This window comes from Coturnix japonica, chromosome 20 (assembly GCF_001577835.2).
Source record: "Coturnix japonica isolate 7356 chromosome 20, Coturnix japonica 2.1, whole genome shotgun sequence".
Lineage (NCBI taxonomy): Eukaryota > Metazoa > Chordata > Aves > Galliformes > Phasianidae > Coturnix > Coturnix japonica.
In genome coordinates, this window is record NC_029535.1 from 10,709,298 (window position 1) to 10,728,389 (window position 19,092).

At 41.6% G+C, this 19,092-nt stretch overlaps 1 protein-coding gene across 1 annotated transcript in view; it reads right to left on the reverse strand.

Annotated features, from left to right (window-relative positions):
* The window catches only part of LOC116654281, a 246,302-nt gene that overhangs the window by 177,427 nt on the left and 49,783 nt on the right, over positions 1-19,092 (reverse strand). The window contains exon 3 of the mRNA XM_032448569.1: positions 561-632. Coding sequence (XP_032304460.1) covers positions 561-632 — 72 coding nt within the window. The remainder of the gene's footprint in view (positions 1-560; positions 633-19,092) is intronic.

A 19,092-nucleotide genomic window follows, 5' to 3' on the forward strand; every position in this document is an offset into this window, starting at 1 on the left:
CCTTTTCATCTATAGCTGTTTCTTTAAAGGGGTACTGCTACCATAGGATGCTCTCATTGGACCGACACACATGAGCAGTCAGCCAGGTGGTGGTCCTCCTCAGGCCAAGAAGACACCCAGTGATCTGTCACTCCAAGGCAGGACATCAAAATACATAAATACATACTCCTCTTTTTTTAATTAATGCTCCATATTAAATATTCGTTAAGACTTATATAAATTATTTCCTTGTTCAGGGCCCAACTTTTCTGTCCTTGTTCAGACAAAGCTCTCGCTGAATCAGAATGTGTTTACCCAACTAAGACAGGATATGACTACACTTCAGATCTGTTCACTACCCTTAGTCTCTGTAAGCCTCTGGTCTTGCTCAGAGAGAACAAGGGACAAGTCAAATCCTGAAGCCCTTCATCTGCAATTCCCTCTTCATTTCTCCCAAAGCCACCTCAAAACAAAACAAAACAAAAAAAAAAGGGAGGGAAAAAGAAAAGAGAAAAAATCCTCTGCCAAAACCAAACCATTCGAGCACAGGAATTCTGCAAAAACAACAGAAGGAGACTCACGGGAGCAGGAAGCATTGGTACGTCGCAGCTGCCAGACCGGTGCTTCGGACTGGGCCCCAGAGGAACTCCCTGCTGAAAGAGAGAATGAGAGAGATGAAGAGAGGAGCAATGGTTTATGCATCTCTGGTTTGTCAAGCCAAAGCCCCAAACAGGAAATGTTTCACTAAAAAAGTTTTGTAACAGTGTGTGTTTTTCACATGTACGGGGTGAATTTTGTAGGTCACTTCAACAACTGCTTTGATTTACTGAGACAAGGCGAAGAAGAAAAGAGCCCAGTAAGAGCAGGACAGATGATGACCGCATCCCTTCACCTTCCAGTCCAGCTCTGCCCTCTGAAGGCACGCCGGCTCTCCAGTAGTGCTTATTTATATGTCACACTGCAGTGATGAATGTTACTGTTGCTCTCAAAAACATATGCTCAGAAGTTTATTATGGCACTAAATATGGGCTGGGTAAGAATCTGGATTGTTTAAGTGTCAAACAGTGACAACATGTGTACAATACAACACAGACATCAAGGGAGAACCAGCCCAGCTAATATGTGGTATTCATATGAGTCTTGAAGAACAAAGACCACCCATAAAGCAAAACCAAAGCTGCCACAAGAATAGGTGGTACTGCTTCCGTCACTGCATACTGTGTGCCAATTGGTTTCCTAATTAGATTTGCGAGCTAATAAAAGGCATAAAACACAATAAAAGAACAATATGTTATAACTTCTCCTATGATAGACACCGCTGTAAATTCAGTAGACTTTTCATTCTAGTAGGCACGTTGTGTGTTTTTCTCATAGCTGGGTTTGTTTTCTTTCTTTTTTGCAAGGCTTGTACCTTTTCCTGAAAATGAATGGTTTCTTACAAAGGATGGACCTGAACGTGACAGTGTTCAAGTATCCGCTAACAATCAGCATAAATAACTCCCATCCTTCTCAGCATCTTTCAAATAATGGGTTTTTGTTCTATTTCATATTGTGTGCTGTTAAAACACATGGTAACTTGGCTAGTAGAAAAAAAGAATCATTAAGAAATTTAATTAAATCCCAAGGAAACCATTATAAAATACATCTTCTGAAACACTTGAGTTAGAAGTTAGACATCTTGGATGCTGCAGCAGCACATGGGAACCGATGGTTCTCTACTGTAGTACAGGATCAGAGAGTTCAACTAGAATAAGAACATTGCTGGACAAGATTCTGGGAACACTGAACAGCAAAGGAGTGAAAGGAAAGGGTGTCAGAAACTCAGGTAGAAGCAGAATAGACTGAAGAGCAGATAAAGCAATAACAACAACAAAAGATACGGGAAAATAGACTGAAATTTAAAGCATATTTATCATATGGATATCGGTGAGCTGTAAAGGAATTTCTTCTCTTTATATATTGAGCCTCCAATATGCAGTTTTCTGTTCTCAGAGACAGTAACAATGGCCAAAATAAAAATGTGTGAATTACTATTTAAACCTGAAAAAAAACCTGTCTGCACTCCATGGTCAGCTGTGCAGGGGTCTCAGAACACAGCCCTGTGTTTGGCAAGGTAAGAACAAGCCTCAGAAGTCCTCAGGCTTTCAAACTACACAGTGGAATTCCCGACAGATGCCACCTCAGCTTAAGACGAACCGGGGAAAGCTGGTTAAGAACATGAGCAATCCCAACCTCCATCACAAATTCAACAGTCCCAATCCTCACACACTTGCACCAACAACAAGTTGCACAGTGAACAGGATTCACCCAATAAACCAACAGCTGGAACCTCTGCTTTGATTCTAATTGCAAAGGGATTTCATTGCAGGCACCATTTCAGATTCAGACAGTCCCTCTGTCCAACACTGCTGTCCTCCCCAGCCCTTTGGAGCACAGCACGAAGCCTTTTCCCCGGGCTTATTTGGAGGAGGTGGGTTGAGTGAGGTGTGGGTGCTGGAAAGAAAGATATATTGGCTCACAGTTAAACAGCTTTTTGTATGCACAACCCAAGGCATAAACAAGTCAGGATTTGCATACTGGACCTTTGCATATACAGTCTGTGTGCTTTGGAAAATTGTTCATTAGTCCTTCTATTTGATGGGTGTGAAAACCCTAGGTCAGCTTCTTTATGTTTTAAACAGTATAGAAATGAGTGTGAAATAAGGAAATCCACAAACATCTTTCTATTGCACGCAGACTATATGAACCGGCCCTGAATGAGGAACAGCAAGTTGAAATTATCTGGCCCGGGTGATGGAGAAGGCCAGGCTGGAGGAGCACAACACTCTGTGCAGCCCTTGGGTGCCTGGGGCAGAGCTGGGCAGGTGACAGCTCTACACCAGGGAGATGCCACGGGAAGTGGATATGGGACAAAGTAAAGCAAAGCTCAGTAATGGCACAGGGATATGTCACATGAGTCTGGGTATGCTGATTTTTGTTTGTTTTCACCGTTTGGAAAGATTTCTTAAAAGGAGAGGACCCCACGAGAGAAGGTTTCTTGGAAGAAATGCATTTTCAGAAGCAACTTGAAAGAAGAGAGGGTGGGGGAATCTGATTTCATAAATGATATATAGGAGTATAATTATATGGTTTTAAACGCAGTTCCAGTTCACTTGTCTCAGCAAGAAATGCTGGTGTGTGAGAGAAATCATTTATATTGCTTACTACGTTTTTTCAATCTTGGCAAGCACTTTTTCCATTCTAAGATGTGGGAACACCCACAGCAGTAATTATATGCGTTAGCAAAAATACAAGATAACTTGTGTTCAGGATAGTGGGGGTTCCCCTCAATTCTCAATGAATTCTCAGGAAGAGGAAAACTGTTCTTCTACATATTCCACACATGGAAAAAATTATTACTGAAAATTCAGTCACTGTCTCCATGTACTGAAACACAGATGTATTGCATAAAGCATCTGTTAGGAACCAGATCTGTGAGACAACTGATCAATCAGTCTTTTTCAGCTCTGGATACCTTATTTTAAGTGATGAAGAAGGACAGTCTGGTGCAAATCAACGGTGCTGGTGGTGAGATGCCACCTGTGTCTAAGTGCCCACCAGCCAGCAGGGCACATTCATGTCTGTGTGCCAGTAAAACCCAGCATCAGGGTATGAATGCCACTCATTCTGAACCTGACCCACCACTGAGATGATCGTAGGGCAGAAGCTGCAGCACTGGGGCAGAGGTAGATGGAGCTGCAGAGTCCCAATGGTGCCTGTGGGATGGGGCTGCTCACGCTCTCCTGCCTCGTGAACTCCTGAACCACAGCACTGCTACCCCCCAAAATACGTCATTAAGAAATAAGCTCGGAAAAGCTCATCCAATCAGAGTCAGGTCACATCCACTCTTTATTTCATGCCCTGAAAAAGTACCAGGTTATCCAAACAAAATTTAGCTCCATTCTTTTTCTGTTCTCATTCTTACTGAGGCTAAAGGAAAGTTGGAATGTTCGGGCTTTAATGTTGCAGGTGTGTATGTCTAAACGCGGCAGCAAAGAAATGTTATTGTATGTAAGGGAACTATTCACTTCTGTAATCCTATCCACCTGTTAATATTTGCAGGACAGGCCTTGGGGATAGTCACACTTTCTTTACCTGAACTCATTTCTTCCTGCATGCAGATTTATCCCAAATATGCTTCGAGATACAAAGATATGATCACTCTTGTTTTTGTTTTTAATTCTTCTGTGGTTGCACAGCTCTCAAATCTCAATAAGATTTAATTACATAATGCATTAAAAGAGAATTGGGTTAGCTTTCTTTACAGTTTCTTCAGTATTCTCCTCATTAAAGCAGATGCAGATCATCAAGACGAGTAATGATAAATAATGGTCCACAGGCAAAATTACTACAGAAGTCTGTAGAAAATCTGTTCCTGCACCCATTTTGACCATTTCGGTCTTAATTCACGAGTTTCCAAAGGTTTTACTCCAATTTGTGGAATTTAAAATCTCCAAAAATCAACCCAGGTGAATCCTTGATTTTAGCATTCAAAGGTGAAAAAAATTGACTTTGCATACTCCTTTAATCTTAAACTGTTCACTCTCAATCCATACCTAACGCTGGTGGGAGGCATCTTGCAACCTTCCCTTAAGTCATCACCTTTAACTCGAGCTGAATCGTGGTGTCAGGTCATTGAGAGCACTGCATATTTCATAATAGCTTTGCATTTGTTTGAATGGCATTGGGCACAGCGGAAACAAAAAAGATGGCTTTCTGTTAGCATGCTCGGTTTTTAGCATCTTCAACTATGGAGCCAAATAGATAATTTAAAAATCAGATTATTATAATGCAATTTTCTTAAGTAGCTCATAAAAAAAGAAACACACTTCCCCTTGCTGCTCCCCCCAACAAAACCCAGATGCACACAGAAAAAGCTGTCAAACTCAGTCTTGTCCAAAGCAGATCTGCCAATGTTCTGACAATGTTTGCACTTGCTTGTCAAAATGGTCACTTCAGCTGAACGTCATTTACACTTTGGCTTACAAATTAGTTATGTAAATTACCTGTAAATTTAACATGAAAATAAAAAATCCACCTGCCTTTAAAGTTATACACATAAATATACACCTTTTCTCTATATACAGTAGAAGGACTGACTCTAGCTTCTCCATCTGCAGAGAATGAGTCTTTGCTTTACCTAACAAATGGAGAGATTTCCTCCTATTTGAAAGCCCATTCATAAGCTGTTCTAACAAGCGGTCTGCTCTCTGAAATTGCTTACAAAGCCTTTTACAGCAGGACCTGGTTACCTGTAGGATTTTGTCCTATTGACCTAGGTGGAGCCCACCCTGGGGAGCAGAGTTAGCACATAAAGCACTGCATGCTGCAGCCAACATACAGGGCTGGATGAATGCCTTCGCTGCTTCTGTGAACGTCTTTCAGTGTTCAGCAGATTTTAAAGATAGCTAACCATGTTGTTATTAAAAAGAGCGCTGAGAGCTTTGTCATGGATTTCTTTCCTTCATTTATATTAAAAGTTCAGCTTAATGTGTAAGCAAAGACAAAAAGGATCAGTTACAATAGCAAGGGAAGAAAATAATAGTGGAGATCCTGTACCTGGGATACTCTGACTGAGGCGTGGATCACGGTCATCTGTATATGGAATAAATAAGTTATACTAGTTGTAGTGGAATCTTATTATCAGGATACTGCAAGGATGGTTACTAGAGACTGGCTCTGTCTAACAGCATCCCAAATCCCTCCAGAATTACTACTGAGGCAGCATGTCTAAGAATGGGGTACACTCTGTTACTCCACACTGCTGGGAGCCCCTGTTAGTGACTACATCCTCCCCACCTCTTCCTTTCCTTTGCAGCTTCTTGGATCCCAAGACAAAAATAGCAGTGATTGTTCCAACTTGTCAAGGGAACACCCTCTTGAACATTTATTCTTAATTGCTTTTTTAACTTATTCTTTTTTATCCCATAACAATTTTTCTAATCAAAACTTGCTTAACACTGTTAATAAAAGTTTTGACTGTTAATGACGACGCTCAGCGGCTAACCCCTCACAAAATGCATGCACAACAACTTGGCTATATTTAGTCATTACTATACCTAAGCATAACGTTAATCCGTGCCTCATAGGACATGCTGACTTTCCACTAATTACCAGTGGGTATTTGAGATCCCAGAATTAATGTGAATACGTAAAGCCTAAAGCATATACATGGTGCATCACAGAAAAGCAAAGCTGAGGCTCAGGATGCTGATCTCAAAAAAGAATCAAATTACGTATCACAGTAATATGAAATATCCTATGCTCTAAAAATCCTACCTATGCATCCATCTACATGGTAAACAGAACAGAAACTTGAGCCAAAGAGAATATCCTAGAAACACCCAGCATGTTGTCAGCCCACATAACTGTGCTCAGAGGAAGGGAAAATAGCAGAGGGTCAAATAACTGGTGTGTAGGTTGCAGCAATTCTCCTGAGTCACAACTTAATTACATGGTAGGAGATCAACACTGTACATGTGCAAGGTGAATTTAGCCTGATAGTGTCCTGTTTTCCAATACACGGCCCTACAGAAAAAGAAATAAAATCCTGAAGAATTTGCAGAGAGCTGAAAACAGAGCGAAACAGCTCAAGTGATCCACACTTACACTTATTATTAGAACCGAGAGAAAGCTGTAAATAAGTCTCTGAATATTCTGTTTCATTGCATTCAAGTTGTTTTCCAACCTGATTCTTCAAGTGAGTTCCTACACATCAATCTCTGCAAATACTGGAGCAAAAACCTCTGTCACGTAAGACTTTGGTATGTTGCTTGATCAGGACATGGGAAGGGCACAGGTATGAGATAGCTGCACAAGGGTGAATTTTGCTTAGAAAGAATGTATTTGAAAACAGTGTCTCAAAGTATGAAAAGAGTGAATTTTAACTCCAGATGCATATTTACACAAACCTTTACTTGCACCAACCCTTCCCCCATCCACTTTTGCCAGTCATGAAAACTCAGCACATCACAAGACCTGCATATCTATTACAAAGAGCTTAAACTTTAAACACTGGAAACCCACAGAGAGCTGCTGGCAACCCATTTACTGACAAAGAATGAATCAGGAAATCAGTTCAAATAACGAATACATTGAGAACATCATAATAAAGTCAACTATGATTCATACACAGAAAACAGACACCATTCATTCACTATCATCCGGTGAATAAATCACTGAATTCCTCCTTATCTGAATACGCTTCTCTAACAAAGCTGGATCTCTGAACAGCGTTCTAATTCAGCATTTTCTGACAGCAAGGGAGAAGGAAAACCTATGTGAAACATGCAAAGGGTCAGTCTTTCTCTGGCCCAGATTTAGCAATGCCTCTTGGCCGCCCAACTGCTGAAAACCAATGCAGATCATAACCAAGGTTATGGCTGCATCCCACCACGTGCCCCTAAAGCCAACAGAGAAGTCAGGCCTTTGTAGATATATATTTTCACCTGAGGTGAAATCCTGGCCACAGTGAGAGTGAGAGAAGTTTTGCACTTGGCTTCAACAGACCCAGACTTCTGGTTTGTCTTGTTGGCAACCGAAGGACAGGAGGCAAAAGCACATTTTCCCTGTAGGTGCTCCTTTGTATTCTTCAACCACTTTCATCCACTCCCGTGTGCTTCAAAATCTTTAGCCAGACAGCTAGTTTGCATATGTTTTTGAGATATTAATTAAACACGTACAAACAAAGAAAAACCTTGAAGCAAAAGAGAAAACACAAAGAAATTGAGGAAAAAGTCTTCAGAAGTCTCATGTAAGCCAGTCAATTGGGTTTTCCCCACAGATTCCCCTACTGCCTTGACTTCCCCAATCCACACACTCCACTAATTCCAACAGTGAATCTATACATTCACAATCAAGTGAAATAACATAAAGACATTAACCACAAAGCTACATGAGTGTAACTGCACACAAGCGTATGCTTGTTTTAAGGAGGGGATCTGATGCACCTTGAGAAATGCATGCAGCACACTCCGTTAATCTTCTGGTTCCTGGAATTATTTTGTCCACAACAATGCAGCAATTACATTAAAATAATTAAAAAAAGAAAGAAAAGAGGGAAACAAACAAACAAACAACAACAACAGAACTCCAAACATGTAAAGCATTGTGACAGAACAATAAATCAGGAAATCCTATACAACTTCCAACACAGAGATTACAGAGACAAAAAGGAAAAGAAAATCCTGGAAAACTGAGAGTGAAAACTTTCCAAGTGAACCCAGAACCTCAGGTGATCAGGTGAGGAGCTTTCCTTCACTAGCTCCGCAGCTCAGCACGATAAAGGGGCCGCAACTGTTCCAATATCATCCAATATCCGGCTACGAGGCTCTCAAGCAGCACCCAACCATCACTGATACAGCTAAGGAAAGTTTTGTAAACTTTTCCACAGAAGTACAAGATTTCCGCAGGTCTATCCAGGTCACAGTTTGTTTGGGGTTCAAATAGTACTTGGCAAGTAATAATGGCTTATCTTGTTAATTTTGCTCTTGGGAAAACAGCGAGAGGTGATCAACTTCTGCTCCTGTTTTGTATGTTTGTTTCTTCTCTTATAAAAGATTTTTTTTCTTTCACAATGAAGCACAGATAAGAAGTTCACCTCAACAAGATAACGCGTGAGATGGGTGCAATTAACTCTATGGAGTAATTTGTTTTCTACAAGACCCATGACTTCAATAACATAACATCTAAAATGCTTGAGGTATCAAAAAACTGGAAGCAAAACCAATAAGAGTAAGATGAAATGTCAGCAGATGGATTAACATCATCAAGAATGTGCCAGATTCTTAAGGCTATATTAAGCAACTTTTTTTTTTCTAAAGCAGATTCTATGATAATTTGAATAAGTTTACCATGGAACTCCATTTCCCTTTGAACGCTCATTTCCTATTTTCCTGCTGCTCCTCATCACTGCTCCTGCAGGGAGAGGGGCTGTTCCTAAAGTAGTGTCAGTTCTCCAGTATTGGATGTAGACTCCTACTTTGGTCCAAAGTTCTCCACTTATAAATATTCAAAATCAAAACCGATATTTATCCTGTTTTCTTCTGAATGGTGTCCAACTGTTTTCTTTTACTCAAGATAATCAGTCACGGGGTTGGATTTCTTTGCTGATGACTTCTTCACCTGCCTGGACACCTTATTAGGGGAGTTTATTTCCTGGGATTTTTAGGCATCAATCTCAGTCCTTCCTGAACAGCAGCTCAAGAGCAGCCTGTATAAAACATACACTGAGATGACCTGATAACATATAGTCCATCACACTTGTGCTGTGCATGTTCACTAAGTGCGGGACAGCTGAGATGTCTTGAGTACCTGGGAGTTTTGCAGGTAAACCACACATCACATGCATTGCAGTGCAGAGATCCCACACCTGGTTTGTGTCCTCTGACTCCAAAGCCCACAGACACAAGGACAGTGCACTCCACTGGCCATTGCTTGAGCAGAACTCACTAGAGCTCTTTAGAAATGATGATGCTTTTGAGCATAGACTGAGCTTCTCAAATGTGCTCTGACACGGGTTAAGATGGGGCATTAACTCTTAACCACTGATAAAATATTGAGCTAATCTTAACACAGAAAATAAGTGCAGTAATTAAGAGGCCCTTCAAAGCTGCCTTCCTGCTTTTTTTCAAATTTGGCACTTTTCTTTTTAATAAAAACGTAGTTCCCTTCGAGCTGATTTGCTGTGCTTGTCAGCCATCACCTATGTGCTATTAGATGTCCAAGGGTCTGAATACACACAGCCCCTCAGGGGATGACTATATATAAAATATGTGAGACTCAATAGACAGCTGATTTAATATGACCTTATCAGCTCATAGCACAGTGTCTCCTACCATTTTTCTCTGACAAAATTGAGGTGCTTTTGGCAGAAGGCAATAGATACACACCATATCATATTTAGCTCTATTCCTAGAAATTTAACAAGACTGATGCAGCCTTTCCTGTCATTTTTCCTCTCAAAACGAGAATTTCAAGAACACTGGAAAAAATGGCACATCGCTGCCTAAATGCCTATAGCAGTACTGTCGAGAATACAGCCATGAAAGCCTTGCTTTACTCTCAAGTATACACTCTGTGAGGCAATTTATTTAGTGACGAACCTTTCCATTTGCTTTTTGGGGTTTTCAGTTTTCCAGTGCTCTACATTAGACCAACACAAGCCAGTAGAAAGAACAGAAATTCCTCCGCGTGGGAGGACTCAGTCAATTAAACGGACGAACAAACTGCAGTCTCGTGTAGCACAGAGGAAACAGCCAGCAAAGGGCATGATGTCGGATATCCGGCCAGTCGTCGCCACTTTGCAAACACAATATTTCTCAAAGAGCAGCAGGGCAGACACATAACCGGTTAACTTTCAGGCCTGTTTTATCTCTCCCAAGGACAACCGCAGTGGGAAATACAGCCCTGCCACAGCTGCCCGCTCGCTGCTGGCACCAGCCCAGCCATCTCTGTGCTGCCTTCTGCTCACCCTGCGCCCATGCAGCTCCCGTAGCAGCGCATACCACGCATTGGTAAGTGAATCTAAAGGAGTGCCACTGCTCCCTGTGGCCTTCCTCACTGCTGCGCTCTGCATTTTCAATTAATTCCTATTAAAACAATCAGCTCCCTTTAGAAACCGCTTTTGATTCCGCGTAAGTTTGTTCTAATTAGCACCGAATAACAAAAGTCTAACAGTAGCACCTATTCTACCAACATTTTTAACAAGCTGTCAGAGAAGGAACAGTGTGAATAGCAGCTGAGTTTAATACGCTACTTTGTCTCATTTTTTCATTATTTGCATTGAGTTGCTCTGAATATTTTTGGGTGACCAAAGGGACCAAATTTGAGGTCAACCGAACAGCTCTCACAGTTCTTTGACACATCTGGGGCTGTGACCTCATCCTGCTGTGCTCCTGCAAGATCTGCAGGCTCCTTTAGGCTCCAACAGGAGCAGAGAGCATTCACAAGGAGCAAAAGAAGCATTTGCAATTACACTCTACACCAGTCTTTTAGCTACAGAACAGCTCTAGTATGGAGATGGGGAGAAAAAGTCATTGATATCTACTTCTACTATATAAACAATGACAGTTCTGATTTAGGAAGTCCCCAATCCTCAAATCACTGTGGAAGTACCAGTATATATTTATATAAACCTTCCTGTGCTTCCATTTGTCCATACTGAATGAGAACGATGAGTCACTCTTCAGATGGAAAAGAGGTCTCACCCAAAGCAACCAAATGTGTCCAACCTTGTTTGAATACCTGCGGATGACAAGGTAAGCAAGCTGCAGATGGCCCAGATCCTCAGATGTTACAAACAGAAGTAATTCCCTTGAAGTCATCAGAGTTCATCCAATTTCCACCACCTGAGAATGCTGCCTACTGTTCAAACCCGATTCACCCACCCGCTGCAAACATCTGCATGGAAAACAGGTTTAGGGAAGGAGAGATTGACAGCATCGTTCCTGATATTCTGTTTGTGGGCCGGACGACAATTTATCTTGTCTCTGATCAAACCTACCAGCCATGAACCAAGTTTCACAACTGCAGGAGGCTTTGTGTTGCAACTTGCAACAACAAAAAAATGTGGCATCGTGCATTATGGCTTCACAGATCTGTATGCATTGAACACTTCTTGTAGGCTAAGGGAACTTTTATTATGGGATTTTTTGTTGTTGCTGTTGCATTGAAGAGACGTAGCTCCAGTCTTTGAAGTTTAAGACTAGTTGTAAATTCCTTGAAGTCAGCCCTATTTCCTTTTATATTAGCATGTTAACAAGCTTTGGAAGACTGACAGACCTTACAGGAAGACACAGCTGGGTGCTCCTCTAGTCTGGGCTTAATGAAAACCAGAACATGAAGGCTGAACTCTGCGGCTTGTCTGCTGTTTACAGACTCGGCAGGAAGAATCCACTGCCCCAGTGATGAAGGCATAATGTCCTCATCAAATACTGATACTTTCTGTACTACCAAGGAAAACAGTTGGGATTAATTAAGAAAGGAAATGCCACAATATTTTAAATTACTTCTGTAGTTTAAACCTCTGTACCAGATGATGTCCAACAATTAAAAAGAAGAGGAAGAAGAAGAAGAGGAAGAAGAAAAGACTAAAAAAAAGGCCAAAAAAACCCATGAAACCCTCAGAAAGATGAGATTTTGCAAATGGGGTCTGATAGAAGAGTGAAAGCCTGACTGTGAACCAGATTCAAGCTCAGACTGAAAGATCACCTTTCCACTCCCCCAGCATGGAGGAGGAGCCCAAGTCATTGTCGGCAACAGTAAAAAAGGGAAAGAATCCAGAAGAGCAAAACATGCTGCTCCCAAAATTCTAATGGGAAATCAGTGTTTCTCAGGATGACTGATTTCAAAAGTTGCTCAAAGGAGCACCTCAAACCCCTCTCCCACCAACAACGTTCTCACCAAACAAGCCCTGTTCAGAAGATTTTGTACCCTATCTACAGAGAATAGAGCCCATAGTAAAACAGGGTAGGCAAAGCACTGCATAGCACTTCCATTCTGGACAGCCTTAGTACCAGCACAGTTTGCACACCTCTTCACACTGGCCAAGCCCATGCCCATTAGCCCCGGCATCAGCACAGCCACCAGCTGCACATCACCTCTGGTGAGACCAGGCTGTCCCTGTCACATCAGCCTTGTGCCTGTGTCCCTATTTAACATGTGCAGGTGTGTAACACAAGCCAATTTGATGCAGGTTTATTGCCTATCTTCTGCCACTCTTGTGCTGCAAGCATCCTCCTCTTGCTGAGTCCTTCATGCCACCCCAGCCCTTTAATGCCACGTAAGTAAAGAAGCAGGTCGTTCCTCCCATTACTGCCTGTCTGAGCCCTGACAGTTGGAAAACAAGTTTTAGAGAGCCGGGAGGGAGGTCAAGCCCTGATGCTGCATTCCAGAGCTCTCCTATCTCTGGAGAACATCTAGGAATACCGTCACTACCCTGAATTTTAATAGCAGACTTTACTATGGCATCTATTTACATACGTTTCATTTAGTGAAGTATATGCTCCAACATTCCATAATTCCACATATAGAAAAGAAAAATATGCATATAAATCAAATAACTGGAGGCACAACCACTCAATTCTAGTCAGTGACATACATGCAGTTTCTATGACAGCTGCATTTTTTCCACCTAGTTTCTTTCCATAATGCTCATGAAAGCCTGTATCAAGTGCTTGGAACGAGAGAGCATTCACAGGCTGAACAAAAAACCACTACTGCATTGCTAATTCACATCCTTTGTAACAAAACACAATTATCAAAAACCAAGATAAGGCTATTTACTGGGCTACAGGTACTGAATCAATCACGCAAAGCTTTGGTTTTGCTGATATTGTGACAACATTATCAAAAGTCTTAAACATTAACAAAGATAACCTATTCAATCTCAATAGCCATATGTTGTATTTTCACACATGCTGGTACCTTTTCGCTGCATTTCAGATTTCCACGTGCACCAGGTTGTGCAACCAAAATATACATCCAGAAAATGAAGAACACCAAGCCTGAATCTCATTTAAACCACGTCATTGAACGGACTTTTTATGGGATGGAACATGTCAGTTTAAAAAAACAAGAGACAACAATAACCTGGAATCAGGATGGAAGCCAACTTTCAGGTTTATAAATGAACGCATTCATTTTTTATGTACCTCGCAGTTTATTCTCATGAATCAGTTGGTGATGGAAACATCCAGATTAAAAATTTTTCCCTGCCTTTACTAAAGTATTGTGCATCACTCAGCTGGTCGCCAGCCTCTGGAAGTTCATACAAGACCTCATTAGTGCTTGTTCATTTGGGACAGCAGTGTTTCAACCAATATAAAACATTGCTATTCTTATTTCCCAATTACATTTTGGAGTCATCTTATTAAAATACTACATAATTTCATCAATAAGCCTTGATTAGTGGAATTACCTTCCTGCTTCTGTTCTTATCTCCTAACATTTCATCTGACCCTTTGTTTAGGATGGAGAATTCATAAAATAGGAACTGGTTTATAAATAATGAAACAAAAGTTTTGACTAATACAGATTGAATGGACTCCTCTCACAATCTCCATAACATCCATAATGTCAAGCCCTTAAGTGATTTTGTTGATTATGAACAGCATCCTGACATGCAAACACACAATTTAGCCTGAAGTCATTTGCAATTAATTAATTAATCCTAACAGAAATTATCAAAACTCATTGAGTGGGCATTGCACAGCCAGCAGCAAGCAGGAAGAGACTTTTTAACCATGAGGAGAAGAATTCTTCAAGCAGAAATAAATCCTGATGTGGAAAACAAAATGTAAATTTTAGAACAAAGAAAGCTTCCTTTTGAAGCATGGATGCACAATGAGTCACCCAAGGGTTGCACGAGGTCCTCCAAGACCTATTTTGATGCCCAGCACGCTTCCCTCAAGGCTTTGTGAGATATGTCTGACCTCAGACATGGATAACAACATCTGAACTTAAAATGGTAACATCAACTTGAGAAACAAGAGGATGGTGCGCCAAAATAGTGGAGAAGGTATCTCAGGTGCTTGGCGTGCTTTTTTTTTTCTTAAAACCTCTTACTAAAATAAATAAATATATATTAAACTGATTCCTGTTGTGCCCTAAATCCTATCATGGATAGTTCCAGAAACCCGTGTTTGGGAACCGTTATGCTTGGAGATCTGGGTATGAATGAAAAGGAAAGAGCATCTCCATTGAGTAACATCAGCACTTTGGTCTCTTCTGAAAACTCAGCATTGCATTTTGCCAGCAAGCTCTTCCCAGTAGAGATAGTCTTGCATGGGAAGCTTGCTTAGCAGGGCATTCATCTCCCTGCAGATGTGCAGGAGCTGCCAGGACACGATCAATACTTGGAATTTCACCAGCAATTTGCACACACCAAATTCTACTACAGATTAAATTCTTAGTTCATTATTACTTTCATTTCTCTCCCAGTTAATCGTTTTGAGAAGCTTCTCTTACACCTCTTCAATTAACCATCCTTCACAGGTCTTGGCCAGTTTATTGAATTGATTAAAAATAATTAAAATAATAACCTGCTGGTTATGTGACTCGTATACCATACAGCTTTACATTTTAAGTTAATTCCTGGTGGTTAAGACTTCCTCTGCATCTCACATGGCACTTTCCCAGTTGCCTAAATTACTGTTCAAACAATATGTATGTAACAAGGAGGGCTGATTGGACAACCGAGCACAGCACAAGGAGTAATTTGCTGAGTTTTGTTTACACTAGATGTTGAGAACCCATTGTAAAAATTATAGGGAGGAGGTTTAACCCCAGAGCCTGCTGGGCATTTGCACATCCACACTTCCTGCTCTGTTTGCTAACCAAACACAAACCAGTAATTCATTTGCATGTTTATTTCTTCTAAATATGTTTATGTTTAGGACAGAAGAATCTAAATAAGTGCATGATACAAAATGCAGGAATGGCATAAATCTGCCCATAGCAGCTCATTAGAAACGTACATGGACAGCAGAATACTGCAGAATACAAAATCCAGACTTTGGTTTGCAAGTCTCTATCACAAATAGGGATTAATTAGCAGGAAATAGACTTTCACACTGAGCAGACAAGAAAAAGTTTGCAGCTCCCAGTGTTCATACGAGGGTGACCTGAATAGGACACTTTCTTTTACAGGAAAGCCTGAGAGGGTTTTATCCCTCCAGCTCACGACCAAAAGGAGAAAGATTTTTCTGTTTTTCTCTCTTAAAATATTAGAAAGATCAGCTCTCATCCCTGCATTTTCATGGGTACCTCAGAGGTATCTGATGGGTGAAAACTTTGCCAAGCCATGATCCAAAACTATGACTGGCGATGAATAAATACAATGTGCACCAAAGAAGCAGCACCAAGACAGTGACTGCAGGCGCTGAAAATTGAGCAATTTCCATTTTTGCATTTCTTGTCACAGAGAAAACATTGCTTCTCCTGCAGTCCAGAGAAAAGAAGTACCAAGAGATCATGCTCAAGTACAGTAACATTTTTCAAGCAGCAGCTTCTGTGAAAAGGGGTTCCTATCTCACCAGGTGAATGCAGGTTATCCTGCAATTAATCAATTACGTGATTTCCAAAATCAAAACAATTCAGAGCTGATAAAGGCTGTAATTTACCTTCCCGATCCAGTAGCTAAAGGATTCAAAGAGAAAGTACAGCTGAGAAGAAAAACATATAGTGGAACAAATTGTCTCCTAAATGATGTAAAGGGACTGGAATCTGGCCACAAATGCTAGATTTAGAATTCTTACAGTATACAGGGAAGTGTAACATCTGATGAGACATGTTTGGTAAACTAAAGGCATAGGACTCATTTCCCATCCCCAAAATGTAGATGACTTTTCAGAGGATGTACAAGTCAAAGCAGACAAAGGCAGAGGGTCTGAGGTCTGCAATTCCAATTTGGCATGTCCGTTTAATTTATTTAAGACCACAGATAATTTAGGAAAGTCACAGATAACTACACTGAACCACTGGGCCACCCTCGGGTTTTAAGATATTCCTCTTATCTGTTGAAATCTGTTTTAAGTCCAGTCACTTGTGTTTGAGTAAAATGTTCCTTTTAGAATGACAATCTCTCAACCAAGATGAGAAGCGATCATTTCACTTAGTCATTTTTTTTCTTTGAGGCTAAGTGTCCTTTTACTTAATGCTTTACTTCTGGGGTGAACTTGTCTGACTTCATTTCCAGTCTTTGGTTCTTCCGGCCTTTCTCGGCAAGATTAGAAACATATATTCAATACCTCATCCTTAGAGGCACTTATACACTGCAATTGAGTCACCTCTGTTTTTGAAAATGCCAACAGATTGAGCTCCATAGCCACTCTCCTACCCACCCATTTCTCATACTGATTTCTGCATTTCCAGTGTAAAGTCATCATTTCTATCTTGCATCTCGCACCTTTCCCAGCAATTCCTTTTGCCCTTTTCAAAGGCTGTTTGCCTGTGTCAGTCACATTCAGTTCAAAAATTGTTCTCAAATACAAAGAAAGGAAAAACATGAGTAAAACGATTACATCAAAAACTGGACAAAGGAAGATTCAAAGAATGGATTGTGGGGGCTTTTCTTTCTAAATTTACAAGGCAAGTTGTAAGGGTCGAGAAGAGCTGTTCTTTTTTATGGGATGCATGCAAACATTATTGAGTGCTTTTATTTTACTAAACCTGTCACACCAGATTTCAGTCTTGCTTCGAAATAATAAATAAAAAAGAACTCTTTGTTTGCCATTTTCCCCCTTTGATGGATGTGAACCACCACCAGACAACACCGTGGAGTTTCCATCTCCTGCTCTGAGCAACGTCAGCTCCTGAAGGTACAGAAACATCCCCAATCAAAAGCTCGTGTCACCTGGATTTCCCAGCCTGCTGGGTATTGCAGTCTGCCCAGCTCCATGCTGCTCACCACACTGCCTGCAACTGCTGCTAAAACACCCAGCAGTGCCTGAGGGAACTGGGAGTTTCAGCAATAAATGCTGGTCACTCGTTGATCCTGACTATGTCTCTGAGAACAGAAGACACCTGGTATTGGCTAACGTACATTGTATTTTGTATATCTAAAATACATTGTATTTCAGAGAGAGGGCTATGCAAGGATATGTGCCTTTTCTTCTTCCACACAACACCTGTTACCTGTCAGCACTGCCTTTAACATGCAGTGCCTTTATTTGTATTACTTCACCCCTCTGGCATGTGCCTTCTTCATGAGTACTTTATATCATCACCAGCAATTGCGTGTTTGCAATGGCAGCACGAGGAACGTGTCGGTCACCAGCAGAATACTCCTTTTTCCTACCTGAAGGCATGGAAAGGTGGTGGGTGGTTTAAAGAGCCAGGGAAGGAAATAATGCTGTGAGCGGTGCTTGATCTAAGTTCCTGTCCTGAAGGCTTGTTCTATTATTCACAGAGCAACAGCAAATAAATCAGGAAAACTAAACAATAACCTCCCACCTCAGTCTGACAAATAGATTTGTCTTCCCTTGTAGTATAGTTAGCATATCCTAATTTATGACTGAAGGGGACAGGTTTGGATTGAATAACTGAACACATCAGTACAGGTTGGGGGCTGCCCTGCCAAAGAGCTCCATAGAGAAGGACCTGGGTGTTCTGGTGGACAACAGGTTGGCCAAGAGCCAGCCATGTGCCCTGGTGGCTGAAGTGGACAATTTTACCTTGGGGTGCATTAAAGAGTGCAGCCAACAGGTCGAGGGAGGCGATCCTCCCCTCTAGTCCGTTCTGGTGAGGCCACATCTGGAGTACTGTGTCCAGTTCTGGGCTCCCCCGTTATAAGAAAAACAGGGAACTGCTGAAAAGAGTTCAGCAGAGGGCTAGAAAGATGACTGGAGCCTGGAGCACCTCCTTCATGAGGAAAGACTGCGAGCCTTTGGGCTATACAGCCTGGAGAAGGTTGAGATGGATCTTATCAATGCTTATCAGTATCTAAAGGACAGGTGTCAAGTGGATGGGACTGGGCTCCTTCTGCGGTGTGCAGTGGCAGGGCAAGGTGCAATGGGCACAAAATGAAACAAAGCAACATGAGAGAAAGCTTTTCACTATGAGAGTGACAGAGCAATAGAACAGCTGCCCAGAGATTGTGGAGTTTCCTTCTCTGGAGATGCTCACAGCACACCTGGATGCTTTCCTGTGCAATCTACCATAGGGAACTGCTTTAGCAGGGGGAATGGACTCCATCTCCAGCAGTCCCTTCCAAACCCTGCAGTTCTGTGATTCTGTAACATCCTTAAGCAATAAGAGCACCAAAATGAAAAGAGCTCACAGGGAACACAGCACAGTGAGGGAAAAGAACCAACAGAGAACGGACAGAAAGACAGCTTAATGCACAACCAGGACCTGAACAAGGTTTTTAGCAGCACATGTGCTGCAGAGTAAGGCTGCCCTAGGAGCCTGTCCCAGGACAGCACTTGCCCTTGCAGAAAACCCTTGTTGCTGTGCACACACCTGTACACACTTACACTCAACCTGCGGGTGCGGAGCAGCCCAGAGCAGCAGCTGACCTGCCTGGGCAAGGCTGAGGCAGAGCAGGCTGCAGCCAGACCCTCCCAGCCCCTCTGC